A 20,913-nucleotide genomic window follows, 5' to 3' on the forward strand; every position below is an offset into this window, starting at 1 on the left:
GGTAAGTTAGGAGAGGGGGGGTTATTATGTCTAACTCTTAATCTAGCTAGCTAGAAGACTAGATCTCAAGACAAGGCTCTTTAAATGGCTATCTTTAACTAAGTTCGCAGACTGTCACTGTGTGCACCTATCTAGACTGTGCATGATGCATATCTGTCATCAAAGACATTGAAACATTATCCAATATTGGATAATGTTTCAATGTCTTTAGACAGATATGCATCATGCATGCATTTTACTGTATTGTAAAATATGTTGTGCATAATACTGTCAGTGGTTTGTCAGTGGTTTGTCCAAGCTATGCGTGTTGTCGTGAAATCAGCACTTAAATGGAGAGTGTTTTCCATGTCCACAGAAATGAGTATTAAAGTGAACATGAGGAGGATGCCCTCTCACCTTCTGGAGAACGTTTACCAAGAGAATCGGCAAATGGAAAGGTGACTAACTTATTTCGTCTCTATATCAATTTAAGACACCTTCCTTGTCATGTGTCTGAAAGATTGTTGTTCGTCTACTGTTCAATTTTCACTTTATTTTGTTGTTGTTTGTGGTCTGAGGCTGCTGTAACGCCCTAATTTCCCCCTCGGGGATATCAATAAAAGGGGATCAATACCTATATCTGTCTTATTTGGTCCTCATCATAGGTCACCAGAGAACGCCCTCACTCCTCTTACCTTCCCCAAGTCCAAAGCGGCCCTGTGGGACCCTACTCCCAACGGGGACGTGGTTAGCCTCCACCTCTCCTATTACAGGTACTTTGGGGTTTTCCCTTGTGACAGTGTGACAACAGACTGTGTCTGTGTTATGGGCTGTATTCCATCTGGTGCTTAAAAAATATGTTGTGCGTTTAACAGGAATCCCCGACTGCTCCTGGCAGAGAAAGCCCTTCGCCTGGCTCACCGCCACGCCAGGCAGAGTAACAAGCCCAGGTTTAGCTGCTTCCTGCTGGGTACTGTTGCTGTAGACGCTGGTAAGACTTCTGTAATAAAACTTGACAATCAAACAGGTTTTTTTTCTTTGTTTGTGGTCTTCTGTCAGTAGTCTGATAGAAGAAAAGTATTATTTCTGCCTAAATATCACTTCAAGCTTCTCAGCCTTCCTTTCGATGATTATGATTACATCTTTGCTGGTGTCTTAGTTGTTTTCGTTTTTTAATCTGTTCTTTTGCGCTGTTATTGTACAGCACTTTGAGCTGCATTCTTATATATGAAAGGTGCTATATAAATAAAGCTTATTATTATTATTTGTATTATCTTGCTTGTGCTTCCAACAACTCAAGGGTTTTACCGATACTGCCCCATGTCTCCTCCCTTGCTTGACTCTCTTAACTCCCCTTCATACACTTTCCAAGATGAAGAGGGAGTGACGTTGACTCTGGACCGGTTTGACCCGGGCCGGGAGCAGCCTACCGCCGCTGGAAAGATCCCCACCGCCCTGCTGCCGGGGGACATCCTGGTGCCCTGCGTGTTCGGGGTCCAGAGTGTGACGTCTACCGACACTGTGGTTCACTCTGCCGAGGACTTCCATATCTCTTTTAAGGTAACGTGCACCTGTTACGCTCTAAATGCAGAAATTGTCGGCATAGCAACTGAATGAACTATATCACTCTTGATTTTTTTCATGTTCGATACATTCTAAACACTCAATCTGGCATTCATGATGCGTACCCGTTGTCAAAGAGCAGGATTTATAAATGCCTGATCAGCTATAAGTACAATCTTCATTACCCAAAATATAAGGTTGTTTTACTCGATTGTTTGTAAACAAACAGTTTATATCTAATTGATGCATGAAGAAAGAGGAAAAAACAACAACAATTATGGTTTCAATATCCCAGACTGCTAGTCCTGCATCCAGATGTGACCGTGGTCACATTTCCCCAACCATCTCAGCTTCATACCAAAACAAATGGAGGGGGGGGGGGACTAAACAGCCATTTGGCTGAAAAACTAATTGAGGATTTTCCAACTGGCACACATGCTCAACCAACTCTCACTCTGCCCATAACTGCCTGACAAGGAAGCCCACCTTTCCTGTTACCCCGGCAACAGAAGAAGCACACTTGTCTCAACCTCGGCTTGTCAGTTAGCGCAACCTGTCAGCAACAGGTGTTGCTCTTAACGGAACCGCTTTCCCTCTCTAAGTGCTCTTAAGTGCGGCTTGCTATACCAATTATCTAGAAGCTTTAAAGTAAAAAGGTTCATATTTATGTCTGTCCTAGTCTCTTTTGTAATGTATTAATTATTGAGGAACAGCTGTCCCTCTTAAAATAAGTTATTATATATTTTTTATGTTGTTGGTTTTTTTGGTCACCGACTGTTAACAAACCAAAGCCAACCCTCCTCTCGTGCCCTCCGTGTTTAGACGCTGAAGCAGTGCTGCAGCAGTCGGGAGCCGTTGGTCTTAGCCAAGCTGCTCACCTTGCGAGCTCACCTGAGCTGCTCCCAGCAGGCAGACAGTCTGGGCTTCAGTCTCCGCTGGGCGGCCGTCACCTCCTGCAACACCCTGGAGGCTGTGCCGGTCAGGCCCATACCCATCATCCCCACCGCCCTCGCCAGGAACCTCAGCGGCCTCTCCAGTCTGGCCCAGCCTCTGCACAGCGCCAGCCACAAACAAGGGTACGAGACCGTAGGTCGAATTATGTGACGGCAGCGGGTGAAAGGGGGGGAACAATTCGGCAACCGACCAAATGTTTTACCGACTTTTATTCTGAAAAATGTAACTCTCAGTCGGAATCCATTGCATTGCAGTATTTTGGGCTTGACTAGAGAGTGTGTCGTTGATTTTCATTTCAACGATGTTTCGGTAAAACAATGTGTTTTGAATCGATTTTAAGGTGATTTGAAATAAATTAAGTCACCGCCCACAAATGAGCTTCCATTTTTCGTTCCAATTTATTTACATTTTTCTGAATAAAAGTCTGGACATTTGGACGGTTGCCGACTTGTTCCCCCTTTCACCAGCTGCTGTCCCATATGAGCGGTCATGGAAGGCTCTTCAATTGAAGATTCCCGTGAGGGTGTATTAGAGTTGGGTGAGAAAGTGAATGAAGCCGTAATTGACGGAAAAGTAGGCTTTTGATCGGTTCACGATGTGCACAAAATAATGACCTCTCACAAATGTAATGGGAGGATGTTGAAAATCCATGTGTTATACTTTACCGTGATGTTCCATAGTCTGAATATCGTTGTTTTAGTGGAAATCTTTATTCAGTTCCAAACTGAAAGTCACATAGGTTTCGAGATGACTTTTTTTTTTTTTTATAGATCTCACCTGTGTTCTTGCGCACATTGTTGCTGATTGAACAAATTAAACTTTGAATGGAAGTGGGGGTTGAATGAGTGCCTGTTTTTGCTGTTTCCCCCAGCTTTCTGACCATGGATCAAACCCGTAAGCTGCTGCTCATACTGGAGTCTGATCCTAAGGCCTACACTCTCCCACTAGTAGGACTGTAAGTATGCCCTCTGTTTACTAATACAGAATACAATGCTGTTAATGTGACAGACTGCACGGTATTTAGTTGAGCTTTTATGGTAATAGTATTGATGGTTACGTCTGTGTGTGTCTCTGTGTCTGTGTGTCTCTGTGTCTGTGTGTGTCTCTGTGCGTGTCTCTGTGCGTGTGTGTCTCTGTGTGCGTGTGTCTCTGTGTGTGTGTGTCTCTGTGTGCGTGTGTCTCTGTGTGCGTGTGTCTCTGTGTGCGTGTCTGTGTCTGTGTCTCCATCCCCCTGTGACAGGTGGCTGAGTGGTGTCACACACATCTACCACCCCCAGGTGTGGGCCTTGTGTCTGAGGTACCTGTTCAGCTCCTCCCTCCAGGACAAGTGAGTGTGTCACCCATCTGTTCTGGGATGTTTGGCTTGTTGTAATTTTTCTCAGTTTGCATATTTGTCGATGGCAAGGGTATTTAGTCAAAACAAATGTTTTAGCATCTCAGTTTTAGCAACATCCAAGTTTTATGTTGATGAATGATGTTTTCAAAACAAAAAATGGACATACGCTTTGGTTAGCTAAATGCTTCTAAAACTTTATACCAATTGTTAATATTGTGTGTAGAGGGTCATGATGATGTTGTACCAGTGGTGTAGCTGTTCTCATGGCTTTGATGTTCTTACTGTCATTGTAATGTAAAGTTGAGTTGTTGATTTGGTCCCACAAAATATGTGACAGCAACTGGTGAAAGCAGGAACAAGTTAGCAACCAATCAAAATATTCAGATTTATTCAAATTAAAATAAAAGAAATAATATTGCAATGGATTCAGTGAGTAATCCCCACTACAAACTAGTTGGTGTAAAGTAGTGGGGATTACTCACCGAATCCATTGCATTGCAATATTTTTGACTGGACTAGCGAGTGTGTCATTGATTTATTTAACATTTTCAGAATAAAAGTCTGAAGATTTGGGTTGCTGACTTGTTCCTGCTTTCACCAGCTGCTGTCTCATATTTTACCTTTTCCACTTAAAGTCCCGTCAGGTGTTCCTGTCAGGAGCGAATCAACAACTCTATCACACCAAACTATTTATCCAAATGTTATAATGCATTATATTCAGTTAGCAAAAGTGGATTGCAAGATCTAAACACCTGCAATATGTTGGGTGCAAGATCTAAACACCTGCAATATGTTGGGTGCAAGATCTCAACACCTGCAATCAAATGGATAATTGGACTATATACTGACAAATGTATGCACTCACTTTGGATAAAAGCGTCAGCTAAATGGCATATATTGACTGACTGTGGTGTTGGTGTGTTGCAGGGTGATGTCGGAGGGCGGGTATTTCCTGGTGGTCCTCTTCTCCCTGACTCACAGGGAGCCTGAGTTCTACCAGTGCCAGCCGAGCGACGGCCCCCAGGACATGACCTTCCAGCTGCTCACCAGCACAGAGTCGCTCACCCTCTACCAGGTCAGTCTCTCACCCTCTACCAGGTCAGTCTCTCACCCTCTACCAGGTCAGTCTCTCACCCTCTACCAGGTCAGTCACTCACCCTCTACCAGGTCAGTCACTCACCCTCTACCAGGTCAGTCTCTCACCCTCTACCAGGTCAGTCTCTCACCCTCTACCAGGTCAGTCTCTCACCCTCTACCAGGTCAGTCACTCACCCTCTACCAGGTCAGTCTCTCACCCTCTACCAGGTCAGTCTCTCACCCTCTACCAGGTCAGTCTCTCACCCTCTACCAGGTCAGTCAACATAGTCTCTCACCCTCTACCAGGTCAGTCAACATAGTCTCTCACCCTCTACCAGGTCAGTCAACATAGTCTCTCACCCTCTACCAGGTCAGTCAACATAGTCTCTCACCCTCTACCAGGTCAGTCTCTCACCCTCTACCAGGTCAGTCTCTCCTCCTCTACCAGGTCAGTCTCTCACCCTCTACCAGGTCAGTCAGTGTCTCCCCCTCTACCAGGTCAGTCAACTCACATGTGGAATCCTGTTTTTTATTTTTATTTCTTTAAGGTTATTTCTGATTTTATTGGTATGTTTTTTTTCTTCTTCTCCTCAAAGTCATTTATGGTTAGACAGTAGAGATTGACAGGAAGGGTGGTTGGAGAGAGAGGAGGGATGACATGTCATGGGGGGTCGAAAATATGTCATGGGGGGTCAGAATCGAACCAGGAACCTTGCGATGATGTGGTACTATGCACATTAGTGTGCTACGCCACTAAGCGCCCCGCGACATGTGGAATCTTACTGTCATTCTAGCGTTGGGGTCTTGTATCAGTGACATATTTTTTGTTCCTTTTGTGTGCAGCATGTTGAGGTGTCAGATGGGCGCAACCTGCAGTTTGAGCTCAGCGCCGAGAGCCAAAACTGTGAGACTGAAGTCTTCAGGGACGTGTTGTCTCGCAGCTCCCTCCTCAGGTGTGTAAGCTGGTCTCTCTTCATGTTGTTGTCCAACACCCTGTCAACATTCACAGGCCCTCAAAACTCACCTCTTCAAGCTTGCCTTCACTAGTTAACCCTCTCCCCCTCCCCCTTTCATCTGTCCCCAGCACTACCTGAGTTATACTTTCTTTTATTTATTTTCTTCTTTTTATCTTTATTCATTTATATTAGCTCCTAGGTCTTTTCACTTTGCAAAGTGTCTTTGAGTCTCCAGAAAAGCGCTATATAAGTCTGATGTATTATTATTATTATTATTGTTTTTCACCATTAAGCCAAATGTAATTTATACCATTCCTTTACATTTTTTACATTTAGCAGGCGCTTTTATCCAAAGTAACTTACAATTGGAGATTACAGGGACGGAGTAACTTAGGGCTAAGTGTCTTACTCAAGGGCACTTTAGTGGTGATGTTGTTCACAGGTGGGATTTGAACTCATGACCTTCTGATCACCAGTCCAACTCACTATCCCCTAGGCCACTAGGCCACCTAATTGGGAGGGCTACTCAAACATTTCATTATTGATGACTTCAAAGGATGTTAAAAATTATGGGTTAGGGCAGGGGTCGGCAACCTTAAATGTTGAAAGAGCCATATTGGACCAAAAAACTAATCTGTCTGGAGCCGCAAAAAATGTAAAGCCTTATATAAGCCTTATAATGAAGGCAACACATGCTGTAAGTGTCTATATATTAGCCTACTATCAAAATAGTAGGCTACAAATACATAAGCCTTAGCACATATGCATACAACCGAATGCAAACGTATTGTGCTTTACAAAAGTGAAACACTAGGATAGCGTAATGGGGGTCTGGGGGGTTCCCCCCAAACATTTTTTTAACAGAGTAGATGCAATTTCGTGTATTCTGGTACCTTTTAACAGGTGGGTTGATACTTTTATCTGGCTATACTAGCCTGAGAAAAAATATGGATACGTTTGTAATTTCATCCAGAGGAAGTGAGCAAACCAAGAGATCGTCAGCCAAAAAATAGACAAATCTACAGACTGTAGACTACAGTGCCAAATGAAAACTAGCCTCCCTCGTCCTCTTTTCACCCACAGGAACGCCGGCGCTCCCAAATATCATACCTTCTTTAGAAGTTCATAATTCGGAAACGGTTTGAGCTAAAGACAAGCCGCTTTTTGCATATAAAAGTAGGCAAATAGCGCTCACCGGGAAGCTCCCGTTCATCGATGTGCGTCGCCGATGTCCGTCTATACAGTAAATCTAGCCACAAAGTTGTAGACAATGTGGATAGTTTCTTGCTTTGCCTGCCGCAGTACTTCGTCAATCCCTGTGGATATAGGTCTACTCTTGAAAAAAACCTGTCACATCCAGTCTCATGTTGGGTCCAGTCAAAATACTAGTCATGTGCCAACATATCCGAATCCTATTGGCCCTCGTACAACATTACAGCGTAAGCAGGGAGTTGTAGTTCAAGGAGAGACACCGCGGCAACGTAAAAAATAACGATAAATAATCGTTGTTCATTTCCATTTGTGGTCAAAGCCACAGGGAGCCACTGAAGATGGGCAAAAGAGCCGCATGTGGCTCCGGAGCCGCGGGTTGCCGACCCCTGGGTTAGGGTTATGCAGACAGCTTACAGAAAAGCTCTCTAACAGACTTTGCGGGTCTCCGGTGCCTGACAGCATTCTTCTTATCTTTCCTGCTTCAGTACCCCAGTAGCAACAGCCTCTCCCCAAAGCAGGCTGTCTGCTAGTGACCAGGACTCTGGGGTGGAAGACGAGGACTTGTCCCCGAGGCCGTCCCCAAACCCCCACCCGCTCAGCCAGCAGGTCAGTGTTCCCTGTTCCACCATGCCACTCTCACTACATTTCCTTGTCTCTGTACTTGTTGTCTCTGTGCAATGACAATAAAGTTGAGTCTAATCTAATTTGTGGCGCAGGAGGTAGAGCCGCCATCTAATGATCGCAAGTTTGGCAGATCGGCGGTTCGAGCCCCGGCTGGCCACATGTCGAAGTGTCCTTGGGCAAGACACTGAACCCCAAATTGCTCCCAGTGAGCGGGCCGGCCGGCGCCTTGCATGGTAGCTTGCCGCCATTAGCGTGTGAATGTGTGTGTGAATGGGTGAATGAGAGGCCGTTGTAAAGCGCTTTTGATAAAGGCGCTATATAAGTGCAGTCCGTTAATCTAAAACACCCCTCCCTTTCCACTGCATTTAATAACCTGTCCTTGCTGTGTTGCAGCCACCATGTTACTGTAGCTGTTGATTCTGTATCCAGAGGGATAGGTGGATGTCAGATGAGCTTTGGCTATAATGGTTTTAAAGACGTACATATTTGTCTTTGTGTTTTTCCAGACCAGGCGGGTCCAGCCCTCCGTTCCGGAACTCTCCATGGTGATGGACGGCAGCTTCCTTACCGGAAAAAGAACAGACTCTCGTTACTCCGGCCCCTCCCACCCGACCCCTCCTCTCTCACAGCACAGGAGAAGCGAAATGCCCCCAGGCCAGGGACCCCCTCCCATCAGAAGACCCCTGACCCCAGCAGCCCCCCCGGGCAGCAAGGCCAGCAAAGGATCCTCCTTCACCCCTGCACAACAGCAACAACAAGCACTCTGTCCCCCCCCCTCCTCCTCCTCCTCCTCCTCCTCCTCCTCCAGCAGGAGATCAGGAAAGGGAACCAAGGAGGGGGGGTGTGCCCCCCACCCGACATCATACGCATCCTCGTCTTCCTCTTCCTCCTCCTCTGTGAAGACCGGCGGCTCGGGCCCCGACGACTCCTCCCTCCCCCAGCCCAGACAGCGTCGAACCTCCTCTGGACCCCTCCACCCCGACAGAGTCATGTCCCCCAGAGGAACCCCTCCCCCCCACCCCCAACGCAGCAGCCCTAGACAAAACTCCGGACCCCCCCCGGCCCCCCAGCATCGCACAGCCCCCCCCCACAAGCACTTCCACAGCACCCCCAACCCTAACCCCAACCTGAACCAAACCTGTGGCTGCGGCTCCTCCTTCAAACCCCAGGACCACCACCATAACCATAACCATACCCCCCCCCAGTACCACCCCACCAACCCCTGGCAGGGGTCCACAGTCGGCCCTTCCACCCCTCACAGCGGCCCCGATGGACATCACTACTGCCCCAACTCCGTAAGCAGTAACCCCACTTACACCCCCCGCCCCCCCGCAGAGTTCTGCCTCTCGCCCTCCCGCCAAACAACTCCCTATCCTCCCCCCGGCCCCCACACACACCACTCCCCCCCGGCACACACACACCACTACTCCCCCCCGGCACACACGCACCACTCCCCCCCGGCACACACACCGTTCTCCCCCGAGAGCCCCCACGGCCGAGGGCATGCGGAGCTGCAGTTCCCCCCCCCTGCTTGTCTGCACCAGTGTTGCCAGGCCCGTGTTGCAGGCTGCTCTGCCCATCCCGCCGCCCCCCCCTCCTCCTCCCCCCTCACACCCCTGGACGGCCCCATGTCGGCCATGTTGCCTAGCGACGCCTACAGGATGCTGGTCGACCAGGATCGGCAGCTGAAGTTACTGCAGGCTCAGGTCAGGGTCTATATATAATATATATATGGTGCTGTTTTTCAGTTTTTTAATTGTTGTGTAATTCTATACAACGGTGTATGATCACAACACAACTTTTAAGGGTGTGTATAATTCTATACAATGTCTGAGAAGCAAAAAAAAAAAGAAGGAATTCCCAGTCATTCAAACTTGAAATGGCGCTCTCTTGTGGAAAATATAGGCACTGCGGATACTTTTGATACTAATGTATTGCGTTTCGCATATTCTTTTTTTTCTTTTTTTTTTCAATAATGCTCACATTGTTTGATGTTATTGTTGTCTTGTATGTTAATATCAAAGGACCATGTTGGAAATAAGCTTTCACACTTTCACATGTCATCCCTTGGATTACTGTTTTTACTCGATCCATGAATAAACTCAATCAATCAATCAATCACTCACACTTCCAGATCCAGAAGCTGCTGGAGGCCCAGGGGAAAGCAGCCAGCCCGCCTCCCTCGACAGAACCAGAGGCCACCCAGACCGCTCCAGGACCACACACCAAGAGGAGCGTCAGCATCGCCGTGGGAACAGGTAGTGTACCCGTTACCAGTCCTAGGCCTGACCATCACCATGTTTTTACCTCAACCATAAAACACATCATATCGTCTAACTTTTCATAAAACACAACATATCATCTAACTTTTCCAGTAACTGTAAGCTTGTCATTATGATATATATGAGGCTTGTATGCAAATTTTATTTTTTTTATCATATTCTGGGTCCATATCAACTGAAATATAGTTCAAGTAAGAACTGTGTACTTGTCAAAGTCAAAATGTCCGCCGAATGACCAGGCTGTTTTATTATTTAAGCTTTAATAGGCTTAATAAGCTTTATTATTATTATTAATAATAATATTATTTATAATTTTATTAATGCCCCTTTTAACAGGTGCCAGTCTGTTCTGGGGCCATCCTGTTGACGGCCCTGGTCACATGGAGCCCCCCCAGCAGGACTGGCAGGCAGGGTCAGAGTCTGACCGCAGCAGCAGGGTCTCCTCCAGGGTCTCCTCCAGGCAGAGCTCTGGCAGAGCCAGCCTCACCCACCAGCAGACGGACAGGCTTGAAGAAGCCAGCGGAGGAGAGGGCCTGGTGCCAGGCACGCCCTCCAATCAGTCCCTGGAACACAGGTACACAGGGTGCTGTCGGTTCCCGTCTCCGTGGCGAGACTCAAACTCAACGCCAAACTGAGTTGGTTCTGAAATGCTGAGTGGAGCTTCATTAGACGCCGGCTCTACCTAATTTAATTAATTAATTTAATAATTTTGCCATTTAGCAGACGCTTTTAATCCAAAGCGACTTACAATTACGAATTACAGGGACATTCCCCCTGGAGTAACTGAGGGCTAAGTGCCTTACTCAAGGGCACACTAGTAGTGGTATGGTTTCTGGCGGGATTTGAACACACAACCCACAACTCACAACCTTCCGATCACAAGTCCAACTCACTATCCACTAGACCACCACTACCTCCTGAGCCACAGCCGCCCCCAAGACAAGACAGTATTAAGCCGCCTTCTGATTGGTTGCAGGTCTCAGTCAGCGTTTGGAGGCGGTCCCTTCCAGAGCCCGGTGTTGGGGGAGAGCGCCAGCATGTGCTACCAGTCCCAGGCCCCCTCCCCCCAGAGGGACGACCCCCCCCAGGACACCAGGACGGCGGAGGACGACCAGAGATTCTATCAGGAGTTAATGGTAAGGACCAATACATTTTTCAAAGCATGTGAATCATCTAGCCACCACCGGTCATATAAGAAAAATAAATCTCACACGTCACAATGCTAGACGGAGGAATAATAATAATAATTATTATTATTATTATTATTATTATTAATTTATTTACAGTGAAAGTGTACAGGTGTACAGGTGTTTATTATTCTCATTACCTCCACAGGGCCAAGTGAACAGCCGTCTCCAGGTGTCAGAGAACGAAGGGGACCAGGAGGGGGAGGAGGAACGCGACAGGAGGGCTTCTGACCCCCGAGGGAGACAGAGCTTGTCCCCCGAGGCGTCTTGCTCTCCCTCTCAACTGTCGTCCCGTGACCGCCGCGTCCCTCTCCGCTCCCGGAGGCCGGAGCCCAGAGTGGAGGAGGAGGAGGAGGAGGAGGAGGAGGAGGAGGAGCGGCCGGGGGAGGACCGGGTCTCCTGTGCCACCCTGCGCCAGCTGCAGAGGCTGGGGGTCAGCGTGGAGCTGGACCTGACCGACCCGGCTAACAGGGCCAGACGCAACACGGCGGAGAGTACCAGGTAACGATGTGCTCCGCTTTTTGTGACCCCCCCCCCAAAGGACGTCTCTCTCTCTGTCTGTCTCTGTCTCTCTCTCTCTCTCTCCTCTGTCTCTCTCTCTCTCTCTCTCTCTCTCTCTATAGGTATAAGAATATACACATGTCAAATACAATGTATACAATTGACTTCAAAATAAGTAAAAAAGAAAATCTTAATCCCCCTTTTGTTTTTTAGTTTTTAGTTTTCCCCTAAACACTCACCCAGCCCAGGTTACATTTAGTTTTGTCAAGTCTTGACAAGTCTTGACAAAAAAAAAATATATATATAAAATAACGAAACGTTTTTCCTCCCCCCCCCCCCCTCCCAGCACCCTGGCCTGCATCAACCCAGAGGCCGTCCTGATGAGGCTGTCCCTCCCAGAGTCTGTGGACACCAGCGCCTGGGGCCCCAGCGGCAGCACAGACCTCAGTCTGGAGGCCAACGCCATCGCCCTCAAGTACCTGAGCGACGCGCAGCTGTCCAGCCTCTCAGCCAGACCCCCCAGGCCCAACCCCGGCCCAACCCCGCTCTCTCTCTCAGGGAGACCCTCCTCGGTGAATAAGAGCTCAGTGGGACTGAGCCTGCTGTCCCCCATTAACATGTCCTTCGCCACCCGGAAGTACATGAGGAGGTATGGGCTGATTGAGGAGGAGGGGAACAGTAGCGAAGAGGAGGAGGAGGAGGAGGAGGAGGATAGGGCCATAGATGACAACGCTGTCGCCAGGGAGCGGTTTGAACTGGGATACGGCTTGCCGCAACAGGAGGAGTCAGGAGGTGACGGGCAGGGAGGTAGAGGCCTACAAAGTTTGGCTCTGAAAAACATCACCAACGAGCTGCCTCACTCTGGCCTGGTCCTGCCCCAGACAGGGCGTCTCGACTCTCAGAGCCAGCTACTCAGGGAACTGCGTCCGAAAATGTGGATGTTGGCCGACATGGCTAAACCTCGGCTCGATAAAGAAAACGGCGCCAGACGACGTGGATCTTTAGGCGAGGCGCAGCAGAGGGGCGGTGGTCCAGACACAGAGGGATCGGTGGGAAATTTCCTGGACTTGAGCCGACTGCGACAGCTCCCGAAACTCTTATGACAAGTCGCAGGACCCAGTGCAGTGTCAGGGTTGACAGATGAAATGACTCTTACCCATCAGGAGTTTGTCAGTTTGCATGGTTTTCCTTGCAAGATGTTTTTTTTAAATGCTTCCATAGATTTTTTTGTTTACAGATTTTTTTTTATGTTGCATCATTTGTGTCTTTTCAGGGGTTTCAGTGATTTTAATGTGTGTCTGTGACCATTGAGATGCTGAGATTGTTACCAAATTTTAAACATGATGGTGCTGTTTATGTCTGAGACAACTCTGGTGTCATGTAAATTCCCCCTCTTACAGATGTTGTCCTCGGGTAACAGCTATTTAGGTATGCTTGTTTCTCTTGGTCTTTTATAAGCCATTGTATATCAATATAGAACAGTCTGTTTAGGCCTACTATTGGCTTTTATCAATAGGAACCAACGACCAACGACCATGTTACAATCAGTGATGGGGACAATGAGATCAGTTTACACAATGAACAGATACTTTCTTGTCTACTGTAAATCCTATGTTTTTGTCTGGCAGCTTTTAATGTTGTGAATATTTTACATGAAATGCCTATGGCAGTTTCTCTTTCCTATTTAAGTTTTCTTTAATAAATAACAACCTGATTCCTATGCTGTCATTGTGTTACTTATTTGATGTATCTGCAGTAAAAAAAAAAATATAATCTTCATTGCTGTGTAAACATGTGATTATTAAGATTACTACTGAAATCACTGAAATTGAGGTTGAATCTGGTTTTATCTGCTCAGATTGGTAAATCATTCACACTGCGGATACTCCCACTGTCAGAATGTAATGTATATAGCCCTGGGGTACTGCGTTACAATTTGTGACGGTCCAGTTACAAAATGTCCTAGGTGGCAAAGGTCCGGATGCGTCATTTATTGATCGATTGATTGATTTTATTTGATATTTATTTCAAATATGTGCAAAGCAAGACACAGCAACAATAATTAATATATAACAAAAGAAGTACAAACTTATGTAATCCCACCCTTTCTTCATAAATCATAAAGATGCTTACTGTTCAAATTCTCAAATTAATAAAGTCTCATAATAATATACAAATACTGCGTTAAAAAAAGTGACATATCGTTTTTACATACTTACTTGCATAAATAAATAAAATAAAGAATAAATATTAGGAACCCAAATGATAAATGATAATAAATAAATATATATCTTTAAAAATGATTAACCATGGTCATCTGGTAACCCTGGCATCTTCAGGTGATTGGATCAGACGTGACTTTAGGGGCGGGGCTTACTTCCATAGACTGACATGTCCTTGTCCCTCTGACACACATGTTGACTTTGGCATCAGCCAGATCGGTGCTGTTCGGTCCGTATTGAGCCTTTGCTCGGTCCGGGTCCGGACTGGAGTCCGCCTATTAACCCCCCCTGATATATAGGCCATAACTGTCGCTGGTAGAATAATTATCTCGTAGAATATTGGTGTGAACTGTGAAACATTCAACAATCTTGGCGCAAAATATCTCAACTTTCCAGAGGAGTTTCTGAAGTAGTGGTGCTCAGCTCTGTCATATTGGGATAGCTTCTTCTTCACTTCCGGGGTTGTGGGGCTGTCCATCTGCTGTTCGTCTGTCCAGGTATTGATTTGTGTTTTCCACCAGACGTCAGAATGTACATGGATGCTATTTTCTGCGATGCAAGAAGCACCAATTACGTCTGTTTTGTGCCTTGTAATTTAATATAACTATTTATATCTAGGCTATAAGCCCTAATGCAGTCAGCTAGGCTAGCTGAGCTCAAAGTCTCTTGTCTTGCACAGACAAACAAAACAATTAAAATAGTCATTCTAACTTTATTCAATGAAATGTTTAAGGGTGTGTTATCATGTCTACCTCACAACAACAACTCTGCCCGTTTCTATGTTGTTTTGTTGTCTTTATTTTTCGTTTTTTAAGGTTGGGGCTCCAGACATAATGCCCTATGATGTTTTGTTTTTTAGCCTCAACCTCAATATATTGTTTTTTTTTGTTACATGTGTATTCAGCTTGTCTGACTTGTTTTGAAACAGCCAAAAAATAAACACATGAATATATAATTCACCCTTGAACACTAACGATTGCCAGCTGGCAGTTTGAAATAGGGTGTGTATCTGGTATTCTGGTTGATGCAGAAAAACTGGTTATTTTGGTAAAGACATACTGTACTGGTACACACTACTACTACTACAACATTGTGCAAGGGCCCCCATTGGACCTTGGCCCTTCCTGCGAGCATCATAGCTGACATGCACTCTCTCAACATCCCAGACCCATACCACTGAGCCAATGCGTTTTCTGTCTGTGGACAGTAACAGGGTGCACGTCTTTGTGGAAGGCAAATCATTTTGCATTTGTTAATCATTTTGTATATCTACAATTGCATATATTAAAGAACACAATGCAGAGTAGTGTGTATATGTACAGTCATGGTTAGACTGGAAGACATTACTGTGTGTTTGGGTGTTGGGTGGGGGGTGAAGGGGGCCCCTGGGTACCCACAGAGTCGTCATGGGATCGGAATGTTGAGAAACTGTCAGATAATAATAATAATAGTAACAATAATCACTTTAAATAGCGCCTTTCAGGGCACCCAAGGTTGCTTTACAGAGATACAAGAAAATAACACAGATAACAGACAGTCAGGCAAACAAAACAGTAACTAAACTAGGGGCTGAAGGCCTTGGCAAACAGGTGAGACTTTTAAGGGCCGTTTTAAAGCCGTCCAGGGTGGGGATGTTGCGGATCACCACAGGGAGAGAGTTCCAGAGAGTGTCGGCTGCCACACAAGCTCTGTCCACAAAGAATCGCAGGTTGGTGCGGCGGGGAGGGGGGGGGGGGGGGGGGCGGAACCAAAATGGTTGAAGGACGAGACTGATAAGCCTGGCTATGCCATGGTGTGGAATGAATAGAGAAGCTTTCTCTCCTATAAGTACTGTGCCCATTTCCTTTGTTCTTTGACCTACTTTTGGTGAATCTCCTAGAGAGTCACTATTGTACTCCTGCACGCTTGTATTAAAACGTATTATTATTAATCATTGTTATTGGATTTGAACATCATTCACAGAATTTTGGACACCCAACCGAATTTAGGAAGGAAGGATTCTTTTTTTCATCCACGTTTGCTTCATGCCAAGCACCAGGGGTTTACCCCACAATGCTTTCCTGGAGTCAGAAATCACTTCTGTCTACTAGTGTCCATCACTTTGAGGGATGACAAATGACTCTGATGGACAGATAGATATAACATTGCCGTGGGATACTCCTCGTTTTGGAGTGCAGATTAGATCGCATGGTTAATTGCAAGCCATTTTACAGGTATAATAATAATAATAATAATAATACATTAGACTTATATAGCGCTTTTCTAGACACTCAAAGACGCTTTACAAACTGAAAAGATTTAGTAGTAATAATAAAAAGAAACAAAAAAGAAAGTATAGGGGCCTAATTAAGGTAGTGCTGGGGACACATGGGAAGGGGAGGGGGAGAGGGTTAACTGTGGTGAAGGCAAGCTTGAAGAGGTGGGTTTTGAGGGCCTGTTTAAATATTGGGAGGGTGTTGGCCTGTCTGATGTGGTTGGGGAGGGCGTTCCAGAGGGGCGGGGCTGCGGCTGAAAAGGCCCCATCACCCCAGGCCCGGAGCTTGGTCTTGAGGGTGGTCTACATAGTTAGAATGTTTGCAATGTTTTTTGTTTTGTTTTTACATGTTGCTAACGTGTGCTCTGTTTTTTTCTACAGTGTACCTATTGTAAGAAGCAAAGACAGTGCACTTCATAAAACGGTGCACAAGCCAATACGGGATGAGGTAGCTGCTAAACAATGTGGCCTGAGTGTACAGACCTCCGTGGAGGATCCAAGTGATATCCAAGATGGACAGGGAAGATGACGACAAAGATAGGACCGTTGGAGGTGAGACGGGGTGGAGATTCAGTCCACCCTCCTCCCTACGGGCCGACTCTTCCCTCTACTCCTACCCAACTCATTTGGAGATCAGTATGTCTGAGACAGATGTCTTAGAAGTAAGTCCCATGCCTCCTCCTCCTCCTCCTCCTCCTCTAACAAACTATGAGCAGCTGCAACCAGCTAATGCCCGTTGCATTATGGGTACAGACAATGGTGCATTCAAATCTCAGAAGACACAACCCACAAGTTTTTCAACCTCGGGCAAAATCACTGGTCCAGCTCCTCACACTAAGTTTGACGACCCTATGATGAGTCCTAGCACACCAGCCGAAACATGTCAGAAAGATTACTTCGAAGCACCCACAAAGACCACTACTTCTCATCCGACAACAGTCAGTAACTGTAAGCTTGAAGTTCAACCCGAACCAGCGCTCGTCGCCAGTGCTCCAATGAAGAAAACCTCATCTCAACTGGCCAAACTGCCAGAAACGAAACAGGAACCGAGTATGGTCGAGGAAGATTTTTTCTCGTTCGTCATCTTGCATGCCCCGGAAGACATGGATATGGCCTGTAGACTAAAAGAGAAATTAGAGGCTATAGATGTTGGCGTTGGGGCAACGTTTACTGAGGACTTTGCAGTCCCTGGCAGGAACGCCCTCATGTGTGTAGAAGATGCCATCAACAATTCAGCCTACACGATCCTGCTGCTTACCCGCAACTTCAACACCCGCATGCTCGAAGTGGAAACCAGTTCAGCACTTATAAATTCTATTGAAAAACGGCACAAGTACAACACTGTCATCCCCCTGTGGCCACAGGAAAACTGTATGCCCCCTGAGAGGATGCCGCTAGTTCTCAGGATATTATCTCCTTTAAGGGAGGATACACGCTTTGATAAGATGGCAAAAAAGGCCATAACTAAAAGAAGCGTCGAAAAACAGAGGCTGGTGTGGGTGAAGGAGCAGAGAGTGAGACAGCTAGCGAAGAGACAGGAGGAACAACGTTTAATGAGCCAGCTTGACAACGACATGGATTCGATTCGTACAAGAAGTCAGGCAGAAATGTTAGAGCTGGGAAGAGCTCGGTGGTACCAACCAAGCATCCATATTTCGAATGCTCAAAACATTATCATTGGAAATAACTGTCAGATGACTGTAGGGGAAAGTGGGGACAGCCTTGGGGAAGAAGATGTGTACGATGAAGAAGACCAGTGAGAGGCCAGAAGATTAGATGTAGTGTGTTTTAAAGGTAGTTTCCCCTTCATTGTCTAGTCATCGAGGTGTGTCTTTGTCTTTATCTTCACCTCGCTGCCAATATGGAAGCCTAAACGGTGAGAGCCGCAGCAGTTCTGCCACCCACACACGCTGCTGAGGTACAGCTTTCCGGTGTGAACCAAGATTAAAGGGTACTTCTGTAGATACTACGATACTTCTGTTACTTTTGATCATGCCAATTTGTAATGGATGTTTTTTCTCTCATTTTCTATTTGATTTGATTTTGAACTGCGATACTATCAACCATGCTGTAGCTATACTGTACACGGGTGAGTTTTGTTAATAATTGTGAACTTAATTGTCACTCACAGGGGAGGCTGATTTAGACCTTTTTATGGGATCTGTTCTCAAATGTCTGTTTTCACAAAGTAGACTGCTGCTGAATATGAGGTTAAACAGTGGTGAAGAGCCCCTGGCCTTTAAGCACAGCAGACCTGGGTGAAATTTGTATAATACCGTACATCGGTATTTTATTACATCCAATGACAATCCTTTTGAAAGACACTATTTGCAAATAGGTACTTAAGTGCTGTATTAGGAAATGATAATATAATAATACACCTTTCATCTTCTCTATGCTGACTTGTCTGTGTCCTTATTGTGATTTTCATCATGTTGTTTTTATCAGGAATAATAATAATAAAAAAAATAAACAGAATAAAATGCCATTTAACACACACACACACACACGTCAGCTTTGCTCCACAAACAACTAATTTACTCCACTAAACTACTATTTACAACAGTTTGAAAACAATTCAAGTCAAGTTGCACGACCACTCATGGCTCTGTATTGGCACTTCACATGGGTCGTTAGTCATCATATGTTATCATGTTATCATATATATTATATATCATAAATCTAGATATACTTGCAGTGTGCGTGCGTGCGTGTACATCCTTTCATTTGTTACAACCCCGGCTCAGAGGAACAAAGCAACATAAAGGACACAACACAACCAAGGTTTACATGTAAAAGTAACTTGGTCTTTATTAACTCAACATAAGGAACCAAAGGGGAAATGGTGGTTGAGGAAGACACCATGATGTCACCGTAGATGTCACAGAGACGTCACAGAGTGGTAATCGGATCCATCATCGGAGGAGCTGCTGTGGTCGTTGCCATAGCGACCGCGCCTCGCCGGGCCGGACACAAAGTCCTCTACAGCCGCCAGCCTGGTCTCCATGGAGATGAGCCTGCTGAGGATCTCTGCCTGCACCTCCAGACCCTGGCGGACGATGGAGGGCATGGGGGAGGGGCGACGCTGGGGGAGGGGGGGGGCGGGGGGTCAGAGGTCAATTGGACGTCTGGGGGTTTTCGTTCTGAATGTCGTCACTGAATTGTTACTGCTGGGTCTTACCTCTCTCTCTCTCCCTCCTTCTCTCTCTCCATCCCTACCTCCTCTCTCTCTCCATCCCTCCCTCCTCTCTTTCTCTCCATCCCTCCCTCCTCTCTCTCTCTCCCTATCTATCTCCCTCTCTCTCTCCCTCCCTCCCTCCCTCTCTCCCTCCTCCCTCCCTCCTCTGTCTCTCTCTCCCTCCTCCTCTCCTTCCTCCTCTCCTCTCCTCCATCAGTTCAATCTAGACAATTTGATGGCAGCTACTAGATTGTAATCAAGTGCAATACTGAAACACAACTGTGAACATTTCAAACCTGCAAACTGCGACACTTTAAATGAATGTGCAATAACACTATGTGCAATATGACAACCCTCGGGTACATAAGGTTCAGAGATAGGAAATGTTAGAATAGGTATAGCATAGCATAGAGTACAGCACAGTGTTTTACTTGTATAGTACTGTATAGTATAGTGGATAGTGTACATAGCCTTTATTTATGTAAACCAGCTCTTTTCCCTTCTTGTTTTTAGTTTTTTTTTTTCTAGCACCAGGGGAGCCCCTCCTCCCAAATTTCGTTGTATGGTACCTGTACTATATCAATGACAATAAAGACCATTCATTCATTCATTCATTCATTCAGTTACCTGCTTGTGTTCATCCCCTCTACGGCTGCTGTTGGTTATGAAGCGGACCAGGCAGAACCCGACCAGGCAGAACCCGACCAGGACCCAGAGCAGACAGGACCAGTCCTGGACCAGCCAGGAGGAGGCCTCACTCCAGACCCCCTGGGCGGCCACACCCCCCCACGCCTGGGGGGGCATCTCCAGACCCACCTGGGACCAGGAGGAGGCCTCACTCCGGACCCCCTGGGCGGCGAGACCCCCCCACGCCTGGGGAAGCATCTCCATACCCGCCTGGGACCAGGAGGGAGAGCCAGACAACTTCTCACGGATCATCTCTGAACTCTCTTTATTTCTCTCTATTTATCTTTCCTTGGGTATTTAGTCTTTCTGTCTCTCTCTGTTTTCTCTGGGTAGCCTTTCTCTGTCTCTCTCTCTCTCTTTCTCTTTCTCTGGGTAATCTCTCTTTCTGTATGACCTGTTCTCTCTCTCTATCTCTCTCTCTGTCTGTCTCTCTCTGTGTCTGGCTGACCAGCTAATGAACAGTTTCAGCTCTAACACGGGGTTCCAAGGTTCTGAGTGGAATTAGAACTCCACACATGGAATTCTGTGTCTTTGTTTGTCACTTGGAATCTTCCCTCCTCCTATTGTGATGTCAGATGATTGTGTAGCCCAGGCTTACAAACAACACTCCTCTGCTATATCATATAAGATATTCATTCCTTTAAAAAGACTCCTTTTATTATTTTGAGGCTGAGAAAACATACATTTAATGGTGTAACTCATGTTAAAATAGTTATTAAAATGTGGCTATAATTCATTTTGCATCCCCCCTTAAAAGCTATTTACATAATTTACCTAATACTTTTTTCCTGTTTCATTCCACTTTATTCCACATAATTGTATTTACATATGGACTTTAATTCTTGGATTTTTTTTCTGGATTGTTTAAGTTAATACCAACGTCTGGTGCAAATTTCACTTG

The 20,913-nt window shown here is 46.1% G+C and overlaps 2 protein-coding genes across 2 annotated transcripts; both read left to right on the forward strand.

Moving 5' to 3' along the window:
* Positions 1 to 375: 375 nt before the first annotated feature.
* Positions 376 to 12,774, forward strand: stil (STIL centriolar assembly protein; the record flags this gene model as incomplete). Its single annotated transcript, XM_080529432.1, has 17 exons — positions 376 to 437; positions 645 to 752; positions 855 to 970; positions 1,352 to 1,539; positions 2,365 to 2,618; positions 3,368 to 3,451; positions 3,737 to 3,823; positions 4,760 to 4,907; positions 5,753 to 5,862; positions 7,563 to 7,683; positions 8,208 to 8,449; positions 8,510 to 9,407; positions 9,836 to 9,959; positions 10,320 to 10,557; positions 10,960 to 11,119; positions 11,319 to 11,671; positions 12,018 to 12,774. 17 exons carry the CDS (start codon positions 376 to 378, stop codon positions 12,772 to 12,774), a joined length of 4,050 nt encoding a protein of 1,349 aa, XP_080385558.1.
* A 1,463-nt stretch (positions 12,775 to 14,237) lies between these two features.
* Positions 14,238 to 18,474, forward strand: ticam1 (TIR domain containing adaptor molecule 1). Its single transcript, XM_080531385.1, has 2 exons — positions 14,238 to 14,390; positions 16,529 to 18,474. The coding sequence occupies exon 2, from the start codon at positions 16,660 to 16,662 to the stop codon at positions 17,905 to 17,907; it is 1,248 nt and encodes a 415-aa protein (XP_080387511.1). The 5' UTR covers positions 14,238 to 14,390; positions 16,529 to 16,659; the 3' UTR covers positions 17,908 to 18,474.
* The last annotated feature ends 2,439 nt before the right edge of the window (positions 18,475 to 20,913 follow it).

Source organism: Nansenia antarctica, assembly GCF_963989245.1.
Source record: "Nansenia antarctica genome assembly, chromosome: 1".
In the NCBI taxonomy this organism is placed as follows: domain Eukaryota; kingdom Metazoa; phylum Chordata; class Actinopteri; order Argentiniformes; family Microstomatidae; genus Nansenia; species Nansenia antarctica.